Source organism: Etheostoma cragini, chromosome 8 (genome assembly GCF_013103735.1).
Source record: "Etheostoma cragini isolate CJK2018 chromosome 8, CSU_Ecrag_1.0, whole genome shotgun sequence".
Lineage (NCBI taxonomy): Eukaryota > Metazoa > Chordata > Actinopteri > Perciformes > Percidae > Etheostoma > Etheostoma cragini.
Genome location: NC_048414.1, coordinates 5,482,120 through 5,505,397, shown reverse-complemented (window position 1 = coordinate 5,505,397; position 23,278 = coordinate 5,482,120). Strand labels below are relative to the sequence as shown.

General features: G+C 39.8%; 1 protein-coding gene and 1 long non-coding RNA gene across 18 annotated transcripts in view; one reads left to right on the top strand and one right to left on the bottom strand.

Annotated features, from left to right (window-relative positions):
- The window catches only part of LOC117949389 (unconventional myosin-IXAb-like), a 137,462-nt gene that overhangs the window by 71,171 nt on the left and 43,013 nt on the right, over positions 1 to 23,278 (top strand). For 12 of the 17 annotated variants that reach the window (XM_034879608.1, XM_034879606.1, XM_034879619.1 and 9 more), the window contains exons 6-11: positions 1,979 to 2,032; positions 8,478 to 8,578; positions 8,935 to 9,061; positions 13,872 to 13,961; positions 20,537 to 20,653; positions 22,223 to 22,357. In XM_034879608.1, coding sequence (XP_034735499.1) covers positions 1,979 to 2,032; positions 8,478 to 8,578; positions 8,935 to 9,061; positions 13,872 to 13,961; positions 20,537 to 20,653; positions 22,223 to 22,357 — 624 coding nt within the window. The remainder of the gene's footprint in view (positions 1 to 1,978; positions 2,033 to 8,477; positions 8,579 to 8,934; positions 9,062 to 13,871; positions 13,962 to 20,536; positions 20,654 to 22,222; positions 22,358 to 23,278) is intronic. The other 5 variants (XM_034879621.1, XM_034879604.1, XM_034879620.1 and 2 more) reach the window with 3 other exon arrangements.
- The window catches only part of LOC117949397, a 27,430-nt gene continuing 14,313 nt past the window's right edge, over positions 10,162 to 23,278 (bottom strand). The window contains exon 4 of the long non-coding RNA XR_004657684.1: positions 10,162 to 10,172. This is a non-coding gene — a long non-coding RNA (uncharacterized LOC117949397). The remainder of the gene's footprint in view (positions 10,173 to 23,278) is intronic.

The following is a 23,278-nucleotide window of genomic DNA, read 5'->3' as shown; positions in this document are numbered from 1 at the left end:
CCCAAAATAATTCAACCGTGTGTGTGTGTGTGTGTGTCTGTGTGTTTTGGGGGGGCTAGTAGCCCCCCGTATGTGTGCATGTTTTGCAGTACAACTGTGTTTGTTGGCAGCAGATGTGTGAGGATTCATATGTTCTCTTGCTATGGCAGTACACTGGGGAGGCGATCAAAAAACCCTCCTTTGTTCGTCTCTTTTGGCTACCCAAGAAAGTAACAGTTTTTTCCCCTTCCCCTAATCCCCACAACAACCCCCCAGCCACCCTCTCCCATCCTCATCTTCTGCTGCTTATTACTATGCAGCTCTGTTTCCATGGCAACAGCAATACTCTGGAGTTAATCTGGCGATGACTTGGTTTTGTGCAGAGGGCGCCGGCGGTTGTGCGTGATTGTGTGCACACACACATGTCACACTCGTGTCTATGCACACGCAGCAGGCCCGCTGTTTGTCAGACACATACATACACACACACACACACACACACACACACACACACACACACACACACTCTCCCCTGACACACTTTGTGTCACAGAGGATCAAAACGATTATCCATATTTATCTCTCTTCTCACTCAGAGTTAGATTTTGTTCTCTGTGGTTCATCTTTCTCTGGGTCTCTCCGCCTGTCAGTCTCTCAGCGGTGGACCATAACTGGGTTCCTTTACTCAACTTCTGCAGTCCTTCAAACATCTATAATTTTATAATAATGTGAAAAAAATAGGACAATGTCAAAGGAATCGCTCATTGTAATGAACCAAAGAATTTTCACACTCAGCTTTATGGAGCTTTCTAGCAAATTTCAGCTCGTTAGCTGGCCGGTCCACAACTTTACTGTCATAGCTCTGGTTTCATCGGAAAAAGCTTTAAAAGCCAACTTTACACTACTTGCTCACAACCAAACAGCAGATAAATTTGAAAATGTACTAGGAGGTGAACAAAGTGGAACATTTAGCAGCAAAAGAGACAGATATTTTGGGTGGTGATGGAGCAGTGGATATGATACGTGTCTTTGTTGTATGAGCTATGGGTTCAATTCCCATTGTGATACATTAACCAATGTGTCCCTGAGAAAGACAATTAACCCATAGTTGCTCCATAGGCGTGCAGCTTCTGACATATTTAGCAATTGTAAGTCGCTTTGGATAAAAGCGTCAGCTAAATGATATGTAATGTAATTTGCGTCAGAAGTGGGTAGAGACCAAAAACAGGGATAGAAGAGAGTGAATATTGGACTGGTGGCCACAAACATGTAAATACGTCATATCATTTAAGCAGCAGCAGTAGAAACGATTTGTATATTAGCAGTAACTTAATAGTAAAGAGCAGGCTGATAACACTGAAAAACGTTGGGCTGAATTTTATAAGGGGGACATATTGTATTTTTTACACCACCACATTTAATGGACAGTTACACTTACTAGTTTGCACAAAACACATAATCAACTTATAAAATATGACACATTGTTACAAATTAAACTACCTAGTACAGTATAAAAAGAAAGCTACCCAACAGTTAAATGCTACTTCCGCATTAATTATCCAATAATATAATACAACACTGGCTTTCACTGGGTAATACTAATAATACTTCTGTACTTTTACTTCAGTAAGATTTTGAGGATAATTTTATAACTTGTAATTGATTATGTTTTGTTATACATGTATTGCTACTTTTCCCTGATTACTTTAAAAGTCAGTAATGCCATTGGTAAGATAAGAGTTTTCACCCATTGATTGGGACTGTGCACTTTCTGAAATTTAAACCAGTTTTATCCACCGCCATCCCTTACCATGGATTCAATTATTGCAGCTCTTGTGTGTGTGTGTGTGTGTGTGTGTGTGTGTGTGTGTGAGAGAGTGAGTATTAGTAATTCTTTCCCCACATACTAACAGCATGTGTCATTTTTCTCAGTCCCTTTAAGTGTGCGTAATATTGTGTGTAATTCCTGCCTTCTTAACCCGCTCTGCCTTGCTTCCAGATGACAAAGAAATCGCACAAACTCCACTGGGACAATTACTATGAGAGTGATCTGGTCAGTATCATGTGGATGACAAGTTGTCTGTGTACGTCTGTGCTCATTGGGTGTGCCGTGGTTCTCTGGGTTTTTGGTGCCAGTCTTGGTTTCTTTCTCTCTCTCGAAGGGAGGCGACCTGAACTGGCCTCAGCTGGTCAGGCTCGATAATTAAAATGATTAAAGGGATACCTTTAATGTAATGACTTTACTGTATTTGTCTCACAATATTTGTGTACTTTTGAAGGTCTCACACATTTAGTCTATAATAATCTCATTTAAAGTGAGGTATTTGACACTGAAACTGTTAATAGCAGAATTAACTAATAAGTAATTTACTGTAACTTCCTTGTTTTAAAAATTATAGCAGGATTTGTGTCTTTTAAAATAGACGTGTCCTTCGGGAAGTTTTATTCTAGAATGAATGGGCCTCTTAAATTCCTAATTTCTCTTTAGAATCCATGGAACATGACTGTGTAGATGTATGCTGATTAACCACATAAAACTCAAACATGAAGGAATCCCTTTAATCGAATATTTGGCTGTGGATGCTTTTGCTGTTTGGAGATTGAGTGATGATGTCAAACCTGGAAACCGCCATCTTTAAGGGGAAGGTTCAGGATTTTACCTTCATTGCTACATTTACGTTTCTTATGTGACACACACTCTAACACTGCAGGATAATAGTTGTAGAGTACAAAACCTATGCATTTTGAACAGTTAAATGATTATGGCAACATCCAATAGCACATTGCTAAATTTAAAGGGCAGACTTCAAATATAGGGAGGGTTTTATATAAATGTGTTTTTGTCATAAAGACACTGGCAGTTGCAGAGAAATCAATTGACCATTTCTGATTTCAAGAATGTAATCTTTCTTTGCAATTCTAATGTATGTCAATGGGGATTTAATAGTATATGTTTTGCTCCAATACCAATACAGATATTTGAGAACAATAGAAACAAAAACAAGGGCTGTCAAACGTTGTTATTAAAACTTATAATTTCCCCCCTCTTCCCCTTGTCTTTCCAGTTGAATACTTTTATTGTGAAAGAGCAGCAGTAAGAAACGTTGTTTTTTTATTAGCAGTAATTTAATACAACTTTGATAAGGGTGTATTAGAGAGAACAGTAGATCAATAAAATAAAATTACAAATACTTATCAATAACAATATGTAACATGATCCAGCACAGGAATGGTAAACCCCCCCCACTACAATGAAAATTACCATTTAAAGAGGTAATTAAAGAATGTAAATACATTAAACTGCCATTGCTGGAAGAATAGACCATTTATAGTAACTACAAAAGGGTTTAATTCATGAACATTTTCAGATTCAGAAGAACTTTATTATCCCACACAGGGAAATGTGTTTGGTCCAGTGCTCCAGACACCATGCAGTCCGCCCACAACATTATCATAATTTAACACATGTGATGACATTGAGATGGAATCAATATAAAGTTAAATAAAAACAGTCAATCTACAACAGTAAAATTGAATCTGATATAAAACTGCAAAAGTGACCAGCTAAAAGACCTTTTGATTAAGATGCATGTAAAACAGGCTGATGGCTTGAGGAATAAAAGCATTCTTGTATCTACATGTTTTGATTTTATTTTTAAAAGAACGTCTTTTAACTTCATGTTACTGATCAATATTTACGTCACCGAAACCTGTTGGGTTGGAGTTTGAACCCCTTAAAAAATGTCTATATCTGAAATATGGCTTTCTTTTGAACAAAATTACTGCAAAAAATTGATTGGATTTTTTACAGCGCTCTTTGCAAATACAATTGATCACTTTAATTCCTGTCTAAACTCATCTGTACTTTCCTCTGATCTTAACTATTAGTCAAAATAATGAATAATTTCAGCTTTTTTAACTCATGTGTAAGGTATAATCCTATATAAATTAGGGTTATTCACCATGAATTCCAAAAAGTAGTGTAAAAATATTGGTAGTAGGTGGTGTTAGTGAAAACTAAAACTAAAAAAGTCTGAAAAAGGGATAAAAATGTAAAATGTTGACAACACAAGGGTTAAAAGCAAACATTGTAAATCAGTAAACAAACAAACGAATGCGCAGGCGCTGTCATACAGATTAGATCTTAAATATTACAACAAGAATATGTACAGGCGAAACAAAGACAGCTAGACAATAACTTGTATTATCAAAAGACGATAAAGATCAGATGGCAGCAGAATCTGTTAACTTCCCTAAACTGTAATCAACCCGGATCTAAGATTCAAGTCACACCAGCCATTTTATCTTCTTAGTTACCATTTCCTTAAATAATCATTCCTTATATGCCGTTGGTTCTCTGAGACGGTGTTAAGAGTGATGAATAGGCATTATGTCCTGAAACTTCCCTCCTTATGTGTGTGGTCTATTTTGTGTATGTGTGTGTTTGCCGTTTCACCGGTCTTTGAGCCTGCCACTGTCTTGCCAGTCTACACCTGGAGTGTGTAATGTTTGGTCAGTGGGATTCGTTGCGTGTGGTTAAGGGATTTGCTATCTCCTAATCGGAGATTATGTTAACTTTGACTTTTCCGGCGAGCAAACACTTGACATGAGAGTCTGTTTGTATACATACACCTTGTCTATTGGACGTCTATTGGATGTCCTGCTTCACATGCATACAGTTAAAAGAGCACTTTGCCAAAAATCTGTTTTTTAATATCAACTACTTGTCTCCTGAATGCATGAAAAGGGGCTCTAAAATGTTTACAATAGGTTCCAATGGTAAACCAGAATCATCATAAAAAATGTCCATGGATATTTCTCAAATCCCTCCTGCAGAACCATCTCTGGAAGTAGCTTATTAAGCAATTTATAGACAAAGTGAAGATTATTGGAAACATACTGAACATGTAGAGCAACGCTGGAGGACTGGATTATGCTACACGAGTGATTTTCCTTTGGAAATTTGGATTATGTTTTCATTCATGTTTTTATCTGACACAGCTTATAGGGGGTTAATATCCAACAGTCAAAAGAGAGATTTTCAGTCCTCTGTCCTTTGAAAAGAATACATCAGCATTTTAATAAACTTCTTTTGCTTTCTTTCCAAGAGTGAGATGTAAAAATTGACATTAATGCGTGAGCTAGACTCAGGATGTGTTTAGCCCAGCTTAGCAGAAAGACGGCCAGCCTGGTTCACTATAAAGTAAAAAAACTACACCTACTAACAAATCTAAAGCTGCCTTATTCACACACTATATTTAGGTTGTGTACTAATACATAAGCAAAAATGTAACACAAACCATTTACCATTTACTGTGTCTCCTATCTTCTTATCCCTCTCTTGCAAAGGAACAAAAAAAAAAGTGTTTCCCAAAATGTTGAACTTTTACTTTAATTTCACTGACTATGTCTCTCTCTCTTTCTTTTTTATCTCTCTCTCTCTCTCTCTCTCTCACTCTCTCTTTCTCTCGCTCACTCTCTCTCTCTCAACTGCGTTTTCCCTTAGCTCCTCTCTCATTTTATTTCCTTACACAACCATCCCGTCTCACTGTTTGCTGACACACTGTCTCCCTCAAGGGTCAGTCAATGACCTCATCAGTCTGTGACCCCAGCATCCAAGGAGATGATGTCACCATCTTCACACACACACAGACACACACCCACACACACACACACACACAAACACACAGACACAGATAGAGAAAGCTCAGCAGCTCTTGACAGCTGTCTGAGTATCTGACCAGCCCTTTGGGCCTTTTTAACCCTTGACCTCCACCATTGGTTAATATGCAGGGGGGGGTGGAACGCACACCACAGTAAATAGAGACAGCCAGTGCTTCAAACAATGACATGTAGAGACTCCAGACGTTACATCTGGAGCCGAAAATAAGCCAATGTGATTTTATAAAATATATATATTAAGAATGTGACTAAAGATCCCAAAGACCAAACATTTTCTGGTTGCTTGCATTTGATGTGTGCAGTCGGGTGTTTGGTTCTGGGCCGCTGTGGGTTTTTGCGAACTTGTGCCTGTTTGGGTGTGTATGGTTTTTGGTTGTGTGGAATGTCTAGTGACAGGATGGAATGCTGCTTTTGGCACAAACATAAGTTATGAATAAGTCATGGTAAGTAACAGGAAAGCCTCAACTGGATGCACATAACTTTTAACTGGATCCATGGGCGATCTGTTAAAAAGCTCCATGTGCTGCGTTAGTGAGCTGGGCTTCTGACTTAACACAATTTGGTACAAGCCTGCCCCAGGAGTGTTGCAACTGGCATAACATTGCAATTTTGAGTTGTGAGTGAGAAAAGATTCTTTGTTTAAAATAAGTATGAAGAACAGATTGTTTCTTAATCATCCCTGTGCTGCACTCAAGCAGTACCAATAGCTGCGGGTTTTGGAGTAGTATTCCCTCTCAACTGGCCAAAATTGATCTCTTTATTTTCTCTACTTCCTTCAACGTATCACATTGTGCTGCTTGGCGCTGAGGTCTAACGTACCCGGCAATTTGAAAACGAGCTTTTCCCGGGTCTTGCCATAGATTGAGAAGCCTCAAACCCCCTTTATTGCAACTGGAGAAGCTCGCAGGAGAAATACATCAATTGTTGCCTCTGCAGTTCCTGACAAGTTCTGAGCCAAAGGAAAACAATGGAGGCAGATGAGGGTTGAATGTTAAAGCGTAGAAGAGGCAATCCAGAGTGTGGATTATGGGTTCCTGTGTCGTCTCTCGCTGGCCGGTCACTGTGGTATGTGCTAATTACAGCCTGAGAGAGGCTCGCTGCCAGAGCAGAGACATACTCACCGACCGGAGGGCCTGGAGACACACATGCACACAGTCTCTGTACACATACACATCCTTGCTCTCTCGCTCCTTTGCCATCACCATGTTATATAATTGTCTCACAGTTAGTGGTGTGCGATACTGCAAAATTTGGTATGGCTCTGACACCAAGTAAATACAGGGCCAGTATTGCCGATACAATACGATACCAATACTTTTAAATAATGAAGGTGGATGCATCGTCGAATTGCTATATCTGAATGAATTATCATGACCTTTTTAAGGGGTTTTGGGATTTTTCCTTTAAGTTATTTATAAGTTAAACCCCAGGGCAGAATTTTCATATGCCTGTATACATTTTTTGGGTTAATCTTACAGCCTTTATACAAATTAAACAGCTTTCCTATGTGTCATTTTTGGCCTGAAAATGTAGCCACACAGTGCTCCTCTTCCTCTCTGCTGTTCGTCTGCTCCGTCTCTGTCCTGCTTTCGTGTGTGCTGCCGGCCGCTGCCGCGCCTGGCTGCTTGTTTGCTTACCACTGCTGAGTCACATGACGGTACAACATCAAATCATAAGAGGGGGGAGGAGGAGTACAGTGTGCCTGCTCCGCGCTGTGACAGAATGTGTGACAGGAGCGGCGCTTGAAAGCAGCAGCACTTACACAGACATAGGCATAGGTCGCCTGTTGGATGAAACCGCTCCAGTGCATACTGGAGAGGAAATGGAACTAAAGTATTGATCTCATTACACTGGTGTTTAGCAATATCAATACCAACGTTGGTATTGATATTATTAATATTTGGATCGATCTGCTCACCACTTCTCACAGTTACAAAGAAATTCACTCATGTGTTCATTTAATGGGGTTTCCCCTGAAAGTTTGTTAGCAGAGGTGGCCTGCGTTTTGTTTACTCTACCCAAATAGAATTAGTTTCTTTTCTTACATCACAACTTGCGGCTTTAATGATTCACTTCAAAGTGAATGTACAATTTGATTGAATAATGAATCATCTGCTGATCAGAGTCAGACAACCATGACAACATTTAGTCTCCTGTAATCAATTTAGTTTCTGCATGGTGGTCCATTAAAGATTTGGCCTTAGCTGCCAGAGGAACGGCGTGTGGACTTGAGTCATAAATCAAATTACTTTTGACTCAGTCTGACAAAATCCAAAAGACCTGCAACTTGACCTCAACAGTGTGACCTACTTGACATTCTCCTTAGGCCCAACGGTTGACAATTATGTTAGGGACACAATGATTCAAAGGAACAAAAAAAACTTTAACTTTCCTGTGCTTTGAATCTATCCAACTGTAGCCAATAAAGAAAAGGACATAAATTATTTCATTTTCACATATAATAATTTCATCTGATGTACGCCGAGGCCATCTTTATTTCAGTCAAAGTGAAGCATATGAAATACTGGGGGGAAAACCCCTGCTCAGTTACACACACATACAGTATACACGCACAATAATGTGTATTCTTGTGGGGCACTTATACAGTAGATTGACACACTCATATAGCTTAAATAGATACATCCATTAGTGAACCAGTCTTCACTGACTGTAATGAAAAAGTGTTAATTGTTATCAACAGGTTATAGTTAAGTTTGTATGGGTATACTGATTTAAAAAAATCTTCTGGTATGTTGATGTTTATCTCTGTCTTTCTCTTTTTTTTTCTGTGTTTGTGTGTTTCCACCTGACACCAGCAGGACTGCTTCACAGTGGAAGGAGAGGATCTGAAACATGACTTTGAGCGGCTGCAGCTTGCTATGGAGATGGTCGGCTTCCTACCCACCACACGCAAACAGTAAGATGAACTGCGTGACGTGCACATTTGTTATTTTGTATTAATGAGACCGTCAGCCCTGTCTGTTAAAATTGTTGTCAAGTACAGTAACTCTGCAGACATTTATCATTTATTGCATTACATTTTTATGGAAACATATACTTATGGAAATACTGACATCTTGTTTAAAAAGTATTTAAAGATACACATTTAAATAGAGGAATTTAGTAAGACTCAGTTTGCTGCGTAAAAAAAAAAAAGTAGAGACAGAAACTCTTTCATTCATTGTAAAACATGCTCAGTAAGACCAAAGCTTAATTGCCTTAAATAATGTAAATACAGTATCTTAACAATAAGTGCCTTTTTTTTTTCTTCAGGATCTTCTCCCTGCTGTCAGCAATCCTCCACCTGGGAAACATCCGCTACAAGAAGAAGACCTACAGGGACGATTCCATCGACATCTGCAACCCAGAAGTCCTGCCCATCGTCTCCGAGCTGCTAGAGGTGAGCAGCACAATGCAGCCTTTTCAAATTGTTGGAGCTCATGTGTCTGCTGTTAGTGAAATCCAAACAAATCAACACTTTTTTAAGGAAGTGTGTGTGGCAAAACATATTTGTCAAAGACATAATTTAGTTTTAATTAACGCAACGCAGTTAACGCAAACCCATTTCAACAGCATCCATTTTATTATTGCAAGATTAATGTTTTTTTTGGCCTAGCAAACTTTGTAGTTTTTTCACATGCTGTGGCAACAACTAGTAACGTTAGAAAAACTACAACACCACACCGGTGCTATCACGCAGCACATCCAGTCAGAAATACCACTTGATGACTTAACACACAGCTGAGGAGAATTCTCCCCCTTCCCTTGTCAAAGTATTTTATTCAACCTTTTATTGTTGGACAATGTTACATTGCTCCAAGTGAGAATGCTACGTGTGAACGCCACAGTAGCATAACAGTGTTGTTTTCAATAAAAGAAATAAATTTGCACAAAGTGAGCCAATCCAGTTTTCTATGTTGATAGGAGCATTAAAATGAGAAAAAAATAATGGGACAAAAAGAAGTCAAGGGACATTTAGAATAGATAAAAATGTGTGATTAATTGCAAGTCAACTATGACATAAAAGAGATTAATCACAATTAAATATTTTAATCGTTAGACAGCACTAGTATCTATTTTAACATAAAATCGTGTTTCATGTTGCCAGAGTTTACCCCCCCCTTTTGTAGGCTTAATAAAGCCTTTTAGAGAGCTGAGGACTCTCTGCATACGAGCACAGCTTGTGGTGACAGCAGAAGTTAAGAGGTGCTTCAGGTTCCAAAGAGCTGTCCAACCATCCAGTGCTTCCACAAAGTACTGTTTGTGTTGAGACTATTTCCAGACCGCTTGTGCTGCCGTGCTGCTGCGTAGGCGAGCTTTCCCACCAGGAACAACAGGTCCTTGTTGTTGTCTCAATACCTCCTGTGTTGGTAAAGGATAATAAATACATATATAAGACACCAAGACAAACTTTAACAATGTTTTTTTAAAGGATGCATAGCTTACTTACCTTAACAACCTTTTATTTCTTAATTTTGAGGTGATATGTTTATGTAAAGCACTTGTTTTGCCTGTCAGCTGAATCCATCAGTCACTTATTGATGCTCAGTGCTTGTCCAATCACATTCTTGCTTGCACAATACAATCACTACTTGTCTAACCACGTACGGTAATTACAAGTTAGTTTGCGCAGCAGCAGCACTTTGTTTCTGTAAATAAAGGTCAAAAGAAGTTCAGCCAACCTGTAGAAGTTAAATTACCGTATAGACTAAAGTATCTGTGCATTGTGGAAAGTCTAATGCTGGTTCATAATTCCCCTTTTTCTTAATTTAATTGAATGTATTGTTATAAACTAATTTTTGTTGTATTATCTGTTGTATTATTGCACAAGCAAAAACAAAACTGAAATGCAGTTTCTGAGGCTTTGATTAGTCTGGCCTGTAGGTTTAGACTGCTTTGGCCCCTTACAGACATGGAAAACATTTCCTGTCATGGGTTAGCCTGCCACGCAGCGTATATACATTTATGATGTGCTGAACTTTAGTTCATTCTTGACACTGAGTGCAGACCACACATACACGTACACACCCACCCACACACACTCACTCATCACTGTGCACGTAAGGACAGCTAACACATCCACATGCTGTTCTGATTTGCCTTGGGATTGAGTGATGGTGGCACTCCCCAGTCCCTTTTACAAACTTCCACGATTAGGCGGATGTGCTTGTTGAGTTGCTGACAAAACAAGGTCCAAAGTGTGCCGGAGACTCCTGTCAACAGCCCAGCGGGGATGTTTTGACTGCCATGGTTCCTCTATAACATCCAGACTGGTCTCTTTGACTCTCCAGAGGACTAGAGTGGCAGCCACATGTTGGCCACATGCTCGGGGTTAGTGTTTTAAGTTCAAGTTTATTTGGATGTCTGTGAGTTGGTGCAATGGCTATTTGTCCCCAGGGACGTATAAAACATTCTTAAAGGGAAGAAGAAAGAAAGAAGAAAAACCACAAAACAGCTTAATGAAATCAAACAAACAAAGAGTCACATTGATACAGCATCTTCAGGGCTCTCTGTAATATGGCAACATTCCTGCTGCAACCTAATGTTTAAATGGGACAAAAGAAGAGTAAACCATTGGGAAATAAGTGTTATTTGATGTGAGGAGTGGAGGGAGGGGGCGGATAATTAATAAATATGTGATGGTTTTATTGGTTGCATGCGGTTAATGTTAAAAAAAAATAGTTTTCCAGTAAATAATTGTACTGTTTTTGACATTTAATGGTAAAAAATGTTTGGAAATTAGAGATAAAGGTACCTTTTAAAATTACCTTTTATTTCTTGTTACTTGACAGGAAAGCATGCGTTTCCCATGATTTACACCACAAGTGCCTTTGAAGTTCTTTTAAAATGTAATTAGCTTGATGCTAAGAAAATGGATGGATGTTCAGCCCAGACAGGCACCATCAAAAGTACTTAGCACTTATGTTGTATTGTTTGTGCATGCCTTTATTCTAAGACCCTTTGCATAAGAGAGTCTGTTAACTGGCTGTAAAAGGTTATTGAGATTTGCTAAATGCAGTTTTATTTGAGTCATCAAAGCTGGAATCGACTTCAAGGGTGAGGTCTTAATTTGTATGAATAACAAATGTTGGACTTACTCAGTACTTTGCTTTGATATGTAAAACAACATAGATAAACAGGATGGGATGTGAACCACGGCTCTCACTATTACTGTGGTACACTCATGTGACGCTACTCTATGGAGAAGAACTGATTGGCACAAGTGCGGGTGGATGAATGATTAAAATGAAACTGGTCAGGACTTCCTGTGGAGGTAGAACTGGAAGAGGAAGTAGAGCTCGTAGAGGCTGATGGACGACTGAGCTGGAGAGTTGAGTGATTTGACCTAACTAAAAACCTTCCTGTGCAAAGTGGTAATTGGTCCAGAGAGAGTAGTTTACTGTGAGAACAAATCCCACTAAAGCCTGAATTTGTGGATGTTTTTTTTAATGCTAACAACAGTATGTTGAAACACAGTTTTGGAACTGAGGCCAATACAGTATGATAAAGTCCTGTTGGATTTTTGTTTTATTTGCCTTGACAGTTGCAAATTTGCAAATGCATATAGCACTAATTTCAAACTTTCAATTTTAAAGGGTGGACTTCCTGTTGGGTTTAGGGTATTGCTCCAATTTGTTTGTTTTTTGCACGTCTTGACATGATACATGTGTGTACCACGTTTTGTTAGTCCATGTTAAACGTACTGCAGGGGCTCCACTTTTTTAAAACTTTGTAGGGGGCGCTAGCGAGTCATTTTTGTGCGTCTATTCCTGAAACCCTTAAAATACATAAATCTTCATCGGGCTTGACGGGACCGACAATTTTAGTGATTTCTTTTTTTTAGTGAGCGCAGGTTTCTTAAAATAGGTCTTATGATCTTATTCAGAATGTCTTGTTTTTTGTAGCATATAGACAAAATGTAGGGACTAGGCAGCAAAAGCATTAGACCAAAAAGATTACTAACCTAGAATGGGAATCAAGGTATTCAAGTCCCGGAAAAAAGAAATGGTTAATTTGAGAACCGAATCACTGACCCCAAACCAGTGCTTACAAACTGTTGAGTATTATGGTATTAGAGCTGTAATCATAGACGGAGCAGCAAGCCTGTTACCAAGCGACTAATACATGGAAATGTACCGGCTAAAGACCAATCACCAAGCTGCAGAATGGGCTTTGCTCTCAGTTGAGGGATTACCAGGCAGTGTGAAATGAAGTCTGATCTCACACCCCCCCCCCCGCAACACACACACCCACACATACACATACACACCACACACACACACGCTCTCTCTGTTTATGTCACAGCCTTCACAAAGGAACCAGTTGAAGAGAAACTATCCATAATGGTATTAACTATAACATTAACACCCTTGCCTTTTATACATCAGCTGCTGTTTGTCCCACTCCCATAATCCCTGTAGATGGAGGAGGTGTGTGTGTGTGTGTGTGTGTGTGTGTGTGTGTGTGTGTGTGTGTGTGTGTGTGTGTGTGTGTGTGTGTGTGTGTGTGTGTGTGTGTGTGTGTGTGTGTGAAGGCAGAGAGCAGTGTTTACGTGTTAATCTTGGCAGCTGTAGTAGTTAGAAGCAGCAGAATTATTATGAGCATCAGATTAGTAGATTGAAAGGTCAGTTAGGGATGAAGGATATATGGATAAAAAAATCTTCTGTCACCATGGTTATGTATCTTAAGAGATTTTCTGGAAAGCCATTTGAGAATTAGCGTATACTATAGATGAAATAACAAAATGGCAATGTCTACAATATTCAACTAGATATATTAAGTAAATATGTACCTTGGTTTAAACCAGAGATCTTCAACAAGGGGTCCGGGATCCGTAGGGGGTTCTCAGAGTTGCAGCAGGGGGGGCTGCCAAATTATTGTTTGATAGTTAAAAAAAAAGTACATATCTGAAAATATTCTTGTATAGTCTCTTGTGAGCTCTCCAGCTTTCTGCAAGTGCAATATTAAATTCCTTGAGAAACCCTTTAATAGAATGATGCCCTTTGACATCATAGGACTGTACTGTATGTTGCAATCCTTATTATTACCATTACTTCATCACTTTCATAAGTCAAATGCAACATATCTTCCAAAAATAATTCTTACAGTTCTCTTCAGCTTCAATATTTATTACGATCAGTGGCCCTGTATAATCATTAAAAAGAGCTCTAAGTGACAACTAACTCTGATTTTCATCTTGTCCTCTTCAGGTCAGAGAGGAGATGCTGCTGGAGGCGCTGACCACCAGGAAGACGGTGACTGTCGGAGAGAGGCTCATCGTGCCCTACAAACTTTCTGAGGTGACTTTTTGAGTGACCACAACATCCACATACTGCACCACAAAATCTGACACCTACCCACCTGAGCCAGAGATGCACAAACTATCTGACCTTCTTATATTGATGACCTATTACTGGTAAACCCCCTGTGATCCTGTCTGGTTCCTTACTGCCAGCATACTTTTAATGAAACCCAGAAGATGCTAAACACTTAGGGAGAATTAAAACACTTTTTATAGTATGCTAGTAATGGTCAAAAGGGCCTGTGTGAGGGTGGCAGTAGAGGTGTGGCTGAAGAAAGCATATGCTAGCCAAATGTTTTGTTATGAAATGCGTCAGCTGTAGCCGAGATTCTGTGTTTGTATGTGCATGTTGTGGAGCTTGTCTGGGGAACTTGTGGGACTTCTAAAGCCCCCACCGCTTCTTTCTAAGGCTCTTTTGATATAGGTCTCTTCCTTTGCAACTTCCTGTTTCCTGTCAAGGAACAGGGCGACTTAACCCCGTCTGTACAGCCCTCTGAACAAAATGTACCTCCAGGATGCCTCAGTTGACCTAGATAGACTTCTCTCACTGTGCTAGTGAATCTAATAATATTCAATGGTTTTGGTTTATCTCTCCGTCCCGAAAGCCTTTTGATGTTTTAGCATAGAATTGAATTTGGTCCAGCCTTCTGCTCGTGTCTGTAGGGCCTTTTGTCTGTGGAAGGAAATGCTACACATAGATAGTCTGCTACCCTGCTCAGTTCCACCCCCTCATCTGATCTACGGGTTAGTTTAGCCCAACAATTGTTGCTCCCGTTTTTACCGCCTTTCCCCCCCCCCCCCCCCCCCCCCATCCTTCCAGTCATGTGGTCTGGTCTGAGGAATGTGCAACCTCCACTGGAATATACAGTACAGAGGCCAAAAGCCAGATCCTGAGTCTGTCTCTGTTCGTCTCTGTCTCTCTATTTCGCCGTCAGTCATTCCCTTTTTCTAAACTATCTGTAAAAGAGAGGATCAGACAATGTCATTAAAAACTTAATCATGGAAAAGGGCAGCGGCTATGATAAACAGCTGCAGCTTCTGATGTCATGCCATGGTAGTTCCCTACTATCATTCACAAGGTGGTCTTATCTTGAAAGGAGCAAGAGACAAATGGATAAGAAAGACCTGGGGAGTATTAGACAGCAACCTTTCAATCTTTGGAAGTCCCTTATTGACAGAAAAGGGAACAATCATAAATCATAGAATAGCCTAATGGGAAATGTGTGCTCTAAGAGAAGAAAAGGGTCTGTAAACATATAGTTGTATATCTCTCCCGAAATACATGCAGTAACGGATTTTTATGTCTATTTTGGGGCCGGCAGAATGCAGCTGTAATGGACTGCACTTAGATAGCCCTTTTCAATCTTAACAGATAACGCTCTTTATCTGTCAGTCCTTTGCTCAAAAAACAGATGCTATTCTATGTTGTTGTTGTTTTTATTCTACTTTTAGCTCTGTTTTGATCTCCATTAGCTCCTAAGGGAAATACTGTGTATGTATACATAAACTTTGTCTGGTCCTGGTCAGATAGCATACAGTGGGTTTAAAGAGCTACTCCGCTAAAGATAGCTGAAAGATGCTGTAAATGCTTTAGAGCTGAGGGTCACTGTAGAGTCAGGTAAAAATCCTCTGTGGGTTGTCACTATGCGCTACAAGGGACCCTTTTCATTTACACTTGGTCTTGGTACCCATTATTATACAACAGTATTGATTATAAGCACTTTAAGTCTAGCTAGCAGGCACGATCACCCGCAACTTTGTATTTCTCTCCCTCATTTACATAATGCATTACCTAGCCACTAACCCTAATCTTAACCATCAACTATATGCCTAACCCCAGCCATTACTAACGCTAACCCTTAAAACAAGTCTCCAACCTCAAACAGCTATTTGAAGTGACGACCAGTCAAAATGTTGGATGTCTAACAGTCAAATTGGTCCTAACACAGCACACACACACACACACACACACACACACACACACACACACACACACACACACACAAACTCACACACAGACACATACACATACACAACGAGAGCAGCGAGGCCCTTCCCTGATCGGACTGTGGGGCCGTGGGAGAAAGTTGAGGCCACCTGTGGAATCCATAACACGCCTGTTTTTATACAAAGGAAATGTGGAAAAAAGAACCTGGCAAATGTGACCGGTTTTTCTCACAAATGATTTCTTCCTACTTGGATAAGACATGTTGAGAAAGTGTGCTGGGCAGCTGTCTCATCCATCCACAGTTGAGATTGGGAGATTTTGCTGTGTGACCTGCTGAACCTTGGTGTGCTGCAGATTAGAGGTTGGTATTTCCCGAACAATAGCCAGTAAGATCCCAAAATTAACTGGATGGGCCCTGGTTCAGTCACATGAAATTCAATTATGTATTGCTTGGTTTTGGTTCCAAAGTAATAATGAGAGTAAAAGTAATTCCAATTTCAAGCGGAGCTTGAACTGTGCTTGGCAACTTCTAAGGAGGTCAGCATCTGGAGTTTGTAGAAGGGATAGTTTGGATTTTAGGTAGTTTGGTTGTACGAGGTACTCATCCATTGTCAGTGTATTAGCTACAGAAGATGGCGGTTGGCACATGCCCCCAGTTTGGAGAAGCAGGTAGAGATACTGACACAGAAGCCAGGCAATGTACTCCTGTGGACGGGGCCAAAAAAAAGGCCCACCTAATGAATGCAATATACTTTAAGTTTAAGTGTATGCAATATGCACAAAATATATTTTAAGTTGCTATTTTACATTGCAGACAGTCCTTTCTTGGAACTGAAGCCATTATATCGCAGCAGACTCCTTTGACAAAACCAGTCATTTTGCTTTGCAGAACACAGGAGTTGCTGGGCTAAATCACTTAGTTTGTTTGTGTTATTGTGTGACTTTGGAGTGTGTGGTGTGACTTTGGAGAATCCAAACTAATCTGATTTTGAGACCTACTGTATTTCACCTTTGCATTGAGTACAAATGAAAAGAGAAACAAAACTGAAAACAATAACAATATAGGGACTTGAATAAGATCAGAGATTTGGACAAACTAAAGTTCTAGCATAGTGTAAACTTCACTTTAAAAAAAGCTGTTATCAAGTTATCATTGATAATATTTATTGAAAAAGGATGGGGAATTCCAGTTTCGAGCCACTCTGAGCACTAATAGTCTCGACCTCTGTGGTTTAACTTGGGTTTAGACACAGCGTTTATTTCAGGTCTGGAGAAGTGAGAAAACCATTTGCATCTCCAAAGTCATGAATGTGGGTTTGTTAAGGTGCACATGTGTGTGAGCCTGTGTCAGTCGAGATAAGGTGTGATCTGTATCTGACTCTGACATTTTTGATGTGGCTCCAGATAATCTGACTTCCTTCTTCCTGTTTGAAGACAAGCATGGGGAAGGGGGTAGCAAAGACACTCATTCATATAAAAAGGTTCTGCTGTTTCAGAGTTGTCAAAGCCTCATAGTGAGAGCTTATAGGTAATCTACCATTGCTGAGAAATTGTAAAATGTATGCAATATAAACTGATTGACAAAAACAACAACTCCATGAATACAAAATAACTACACATGCATATTGGCATATTGTGGTGAAACACACTCGCAAACACAAAACATCCTGCAGAGAGGAAGCTAGCAGGCCACGTGCATCGTGAGCTCATGCTGCTGTTTTTACACCTCCTATGGTTTTCAGGAGAAAGAAAGGCATGGAAAGAGAGTACAACAACTTACCCTCAGCAGACCCTTACAATCACTAACGCTAGCTAAGACCTGGTTTAACAGCCAAGACAATTACACTTTACAAAAGTCTGAGTCCTGCTAATTATTTTGTCAGTTTCTTGGGTGGCATTCCAGTAAAACATTTTCAACTCATTTGCTTCTAGCCCTGTTTCCTCCTAGGTTGTAACTGGTCCCATTGTGGTGAATAATGAAATTACATGGCAAACACAGAGACAATTCATGCTCAGTGACCATGTCAGATGTTCACATCTCATCTGCCAATCCCTCGAGTTCCTGCTGAAGCATTCAAATCGTGACTCTTCTCCTCAAATGTTGTATTATTCATAACAATCTTACATAACTTCGTGGGAGCAGGGACGTCACAAGCCTGCTTGTTAAAAATATCACAAACAATCAAAAATGCAAGAGGGAAGAGGCAGCTTTTAAAATGCATGGTTTTACTTCATCACAGCTGTTGGCCGCATGTGGTCTCGGCAGGGGGCGTTTTCTAAGCTTAATCGGGTTCACAGTGTCCCACAAAGGTCTCTAAGAGAGGAGGAATGTTTTTTTATTGTTGTGTTTTTGTTCATCATTTCAAGAAGCATCAGACCAACTTACTCTTGCAAATTTGGTTTGTCTGAACTTGCGTCCCTCTGAGCCACGGTCGTAACACAGTGTATGCTGTAGGTGATATTTTAAGTTTAATCATTAATTAAACAGGCAAATTAATTATAGAAATGTTCAAGTCCGTCTGCGCAGGTGCCCCCATGGTCAATGCAAAAGGTTATGTTTGATGCAATCATTCTTCCTGTTTATACTGGCTGTTAAGCGATGCATTCCCAAATTGGTTTCAATTTAAGTGATGTGGGACAAAATCCACAGTAAACAAATCTCAGAACAGGCTTTGTGGGTGTCAGGCATGTTGGTATTGATAGGAGGTAGGTATCATGATGACCACAAGTTCATTGTGGAGAAAAGTGAAGGAAAAGATAATTTTGTGAATCTTTGAGCTGTATTTGACGTAAAGACCTTACCTGTCTGTGGTTACCAAGTCAACCAGTTCAGTGTTTGATAAAGCAGAGTAGTGAAATCCAAGGGTCCTTGTCAATGTTTTATAGACTCCTCAGGATTGATAAAGGGCAGTGTGTTGTTCTTTCCTATTTGTTTTCAATCTCTGCTTGGTCAAATCTACTCTCATTGGATTATTGGGGTCTCAACTATTTCAGGGTTCCTGCCATGAACATGTTTAACCTCGCTGAAGCAGATTTCTTGTCTTGTTCCACTCCCCCTTCAGTCATAACACTTCTTGCTGCCAAAGAACGTGCTGTGGTGTCCAAGACTCCATTTAAGTCAGCTTATGTTAGCTTAGCATGCCTTTCATCATGTCTAAAGAGAGAACATAGTTTCTCTTTAGCTTGTCGAGGCGTAATAATGGCTCCTCTTGGCAGTGTTGTTTTTTATGGATCAAAAAGCAATCCATGAAATAAAAAATCTGCAGGTCTGGAGGCACTTAAGGCTCTGGCTCCTGACTGAGAACACCTAAAATACTACAGCACTTTGCACAGCAAGACTCCCAAACATAAGAACAGCAACACAGAGTTGTGAGCAGTCTGGCAGCTTTAACACAGGCTCCGTAATTACCCACTAAATACAAAGTGTCTGTTGTTAGAAACCTTTAACAATTAATAATAACAACAGCCTAAGGTGTCTTTGTGGTATTACTGTAGCTCTCTGGTATCTCTATATTACAGTTGCAAAGTTTCAGACAGTTTGCATTGTTGGTAATTAATGCAAGTTGACTTATTCTAACAGCCTGGTGCTACACTCGTGGTGTTTGTTTCCTAATAAACATAATGTAGATACCTGTTTATGGATGTTAGTTTGGATGAGAGGGTGGATACCACTCTCATGTCTGTAAGTATTTGCTAAATGTGAAGGTGGAGCCATTCTGCAATTAGCTTAGCCTAGCATAGAGACTGGAAGCAAGAGGAAACCGCTTGTCTGGCTCTGTCCAAAGGTAATATAACACATGCACCAAATCTAACTGTAGAACAACTTAGAAATAGCATGTTGATATGGTCAAATTTGGAGATGCTAGAAGACAGATTATTTATTTTTGATTTAAGCAGAGCCAGGCTAGCTGTTTCCCCCTGCTTAACTGCTTGTTTACCGTAGTATTTCTGAAACCTTGTGGTTTCTGGATCTTTTTGTTGCCTCTGTCAGTCCCATCAGATGACTCAGCTACTTCCTTTGAGAGCAGTTCATTAGACCTCATCTCTGCCCACCTTACACATTTAAAATGACACTGATCTGGTTCCAGGGAAGAAAGAGGTAACACGATTGTGTTGTCTCATTGCTCTGACCAAAGCTGCTGCAGTTGGCAGGTGTTTGATTTGCAGGGTTTGCTATAGGGAAATCGCCACGTGCAGAGGCCATGCTGCAGAATGACTTTGCATTATAAAAGACCTGTACACAATAAATAGGTTAACAAAAAGTAGAAAGTGTTTTACTGTTTGCATAAGTGTTCCCTCTCTATTCATTTCACACTTAAGGGGCACCACAAAAATACTACCACCACTGTGAAATAAAAATAAGCAGCAGTGGAGAGTTACTGTACTTTAGTGAGGCTAGGAGGGAAATAAATAAAACCTGTATTGGCTCCTGTTCCAGATTTAGAAATCCATATGTTTTTGATCAGGAGGAATCTAATGTTTTCTCTCTCTCTGTGTGTGTGTGTATGTGTGTGTGTGTGTGTGTGTGTGTGTGTGTGTGTGTGTGTGTGTGTGTGTGTGTGTATGTATGTACGTGTGTGTGTGTGTGTGTGTGTGTGTGTATGTGTGTGTGTGTGTGTGTGTAGGCGGGCACGGTGAGGGACTCCATGGCCAAGTCCCTGTACAGCGCTCTGTTTGACTGGATTGTGTTCAGGACCAACCATGCTCTGCTAAACAACAAGGACCTGGAGGACAAGTCAAAGGTAGAAATGAAAACACACACACTTATTCTACACAACCATTCAAAATGACACTACATGAGCTAATCGGCCAAGTCCTACATTTTTTGGCCAATTAGCTCATGTAGTGTCATTTTGAATGGTTGTGTTTTGAAATGCCATGGGACTTTATGTCAGATTGTTGTGTCTTTTGCAGAGAACCGTGTTCAGTGCATTTAAAAAGTGCCATTTTGAATTGCAAAATGTGTGTAAATCAGAAAATGTGTTTAGACTTTTGGAGACTTGAGAAGAGGTTTTGCTCTCTGTGTGTCAGTTTAAAAAATTGTGCTATACATGCCACTTTAGCATGTTAGCCATTGGAAAAAACTGTAACTGCCACAAGACAACTTTCCTTACTGTTGGAGGGTAAAATCTGTTATATTCTATTCTTGTAAAGTGCCGGTTTAACCTTTATATAAAAGGTGTTAGTGGGTTTCTATTTCAGACTTTCTACTCAGAATAAGATAGCACAATTAACCACAATGTAACCACATATTAAAGACGTACACCAATTCACTTACATGAAGCCGCCTGCTAAACTGCACCACCACTAGTTCAAAATATTATTCAGGTTGAAGTCATAGATGTCATGTGAGATGAAAAAAGATTTTCTGTTCAAAAGAGGCGTTTTGACATAACAAGAAAACAACGTGTAAACAATGATATTCATTAGGGCTGCAAGTCATTTAATCAGTTTAACTACTGTTTAGTACAGCTACACATCTTCAAATTAGAGCAGGTAGAGTGTCTCCTCCTCTCCTCTCCTCTCCTCTCGCTGTGTGTGTGTGTGTGTGTGTGTGTGTGTGTGTGTGTGTGTGTGTGTGTGTGTGTGAAGAACATTTGGGCAGATGGCATCAAGTTCCCCTCAGCTCAGTTTACCCCCTTTGGTCCTCTGCTGTCCCAGTGCAGTGTGTGTGAGCCTCCCTTGGCACCTACATTGTGTGTGTGTGTGTATGTGTGTGTAAAGGGGTCGATGAGGTTGCACTTTCTGTCAAGGTCATTGTTATGTACGCATAACCGTTATAATATAGACTTAGACTTCTTTTTACTGATCCTTTTGGGTGACTCCCGCAAAGAAATTGAAATTTCCAGCAGCTGTTTTCAGCAGCTTACAAAAAAAGGTATAAAATATACAAAAAATGCAGTGTAGAGAGAAAGGAGAGAGATATGCAGCTCTGTATGTGTGTGTGTGTGCTCATGTATGTTTTAAAAGAATTGCCCCTCAGAGAGAGATAAAATACTGCTGTATTAAATTAAATTAAATTGGAAACAGCTTTTACAGTCCATTTCCTAATGAAAGGCAGTCTTTGAGTGGACGCCTCCTTCAGATGGTGCATAATAATAATCTATGATGTCATGAATCTTTTTCAATACTGGAGCTTTAAAGAATGTGTTTTAACAAAGAAACACAATATAAGTAAATATCTCTAAATACTAATAAACAATCAAACATTTGTAGTGATGTTCACTTTGTTACCAGAGGATATTCTTTTCATGTCCTGATCCCATAAATGTGTAAAATACAGAAAGAAACTAAACTGCCTTTTTCAACAGATTCTGTCGATAGGAGTCCTGGACATATTTGGTTTTGAGGATTATGAGAACAACAGCTTTGAACAGTTCTGCATCAACTTCGCCAACGAACGACTGCAGCACTACTTCAACCAACACATCTTCAAGTTAGAGCAGGTAGAGTTATCTCCTCTCCTCTCCTCTCCCTTTCCCTCTTCCTCTCCTCTAGCGCTCCCTCTGCCTCTCCCTGTCCCTCTCCACCATCCAGACAATGATCATTGTTGCAGCTGCTGATAACACCTCATTGCATTTTGTGTTTTACTGCCTCCATGGCAATGTTGGCAACACTCAAACATTCATACGTGATCTGCTACAGTGTGTCTTGGTATCGTTATGTTCTGAGTTTTTGCACTGCCGTCACATTATTGTTGCTGTTACACACCTCTAAACACGCCCTTATGCTTTTGATTGATGGGCCAACTGATGGAGGAATGGATAAGCCCTCCTGACTGACTGCTGTTACGTCAAACTGGTTAAAAAATAGAAGACTTCTTCTTCAATGGTGAGCTCTGAGCGCAGTACACTATGGATTAACGCTTTCAATGAAAGCTGAGGACAGGAGTTAGCTTCTTTACTAAAGAGAGGAAGACAGTATTTCTGCTTTTATTGACAGAATGCAATCATGGAAAATGATTTGTGACAGTTGTCTTTGTAGCTTTTCAATGAAAAATGAAAACATGGCTTCGTCACTGCTAAGATTAAGGCTTCAAATGATTTCTCAACCCCTCAACCAGCATTTTGTATTTATTATATATATTTAATTTCTACATTTAACGTAATTCTTTCCTATCACTACAGGGTGATAATGTGTAGGTTGGTAGCCTTAGCAACCCTCAACAAGTCTCTTGTCTTCATTCTGAGGTGCCAATCCTATAATATATGGTTATAGTAACTATGAATATAAGAAACATACATTTCTCAGTAGCAGAATTGTCACATGCATAAATGAAAGCTACAAGGTAAATTGTACAGTGGGTACGGAAAGTATTCAGACCCCTTTAAATTTTTCACTCTTTGTTTCATTGCAGCCTTTTTCCA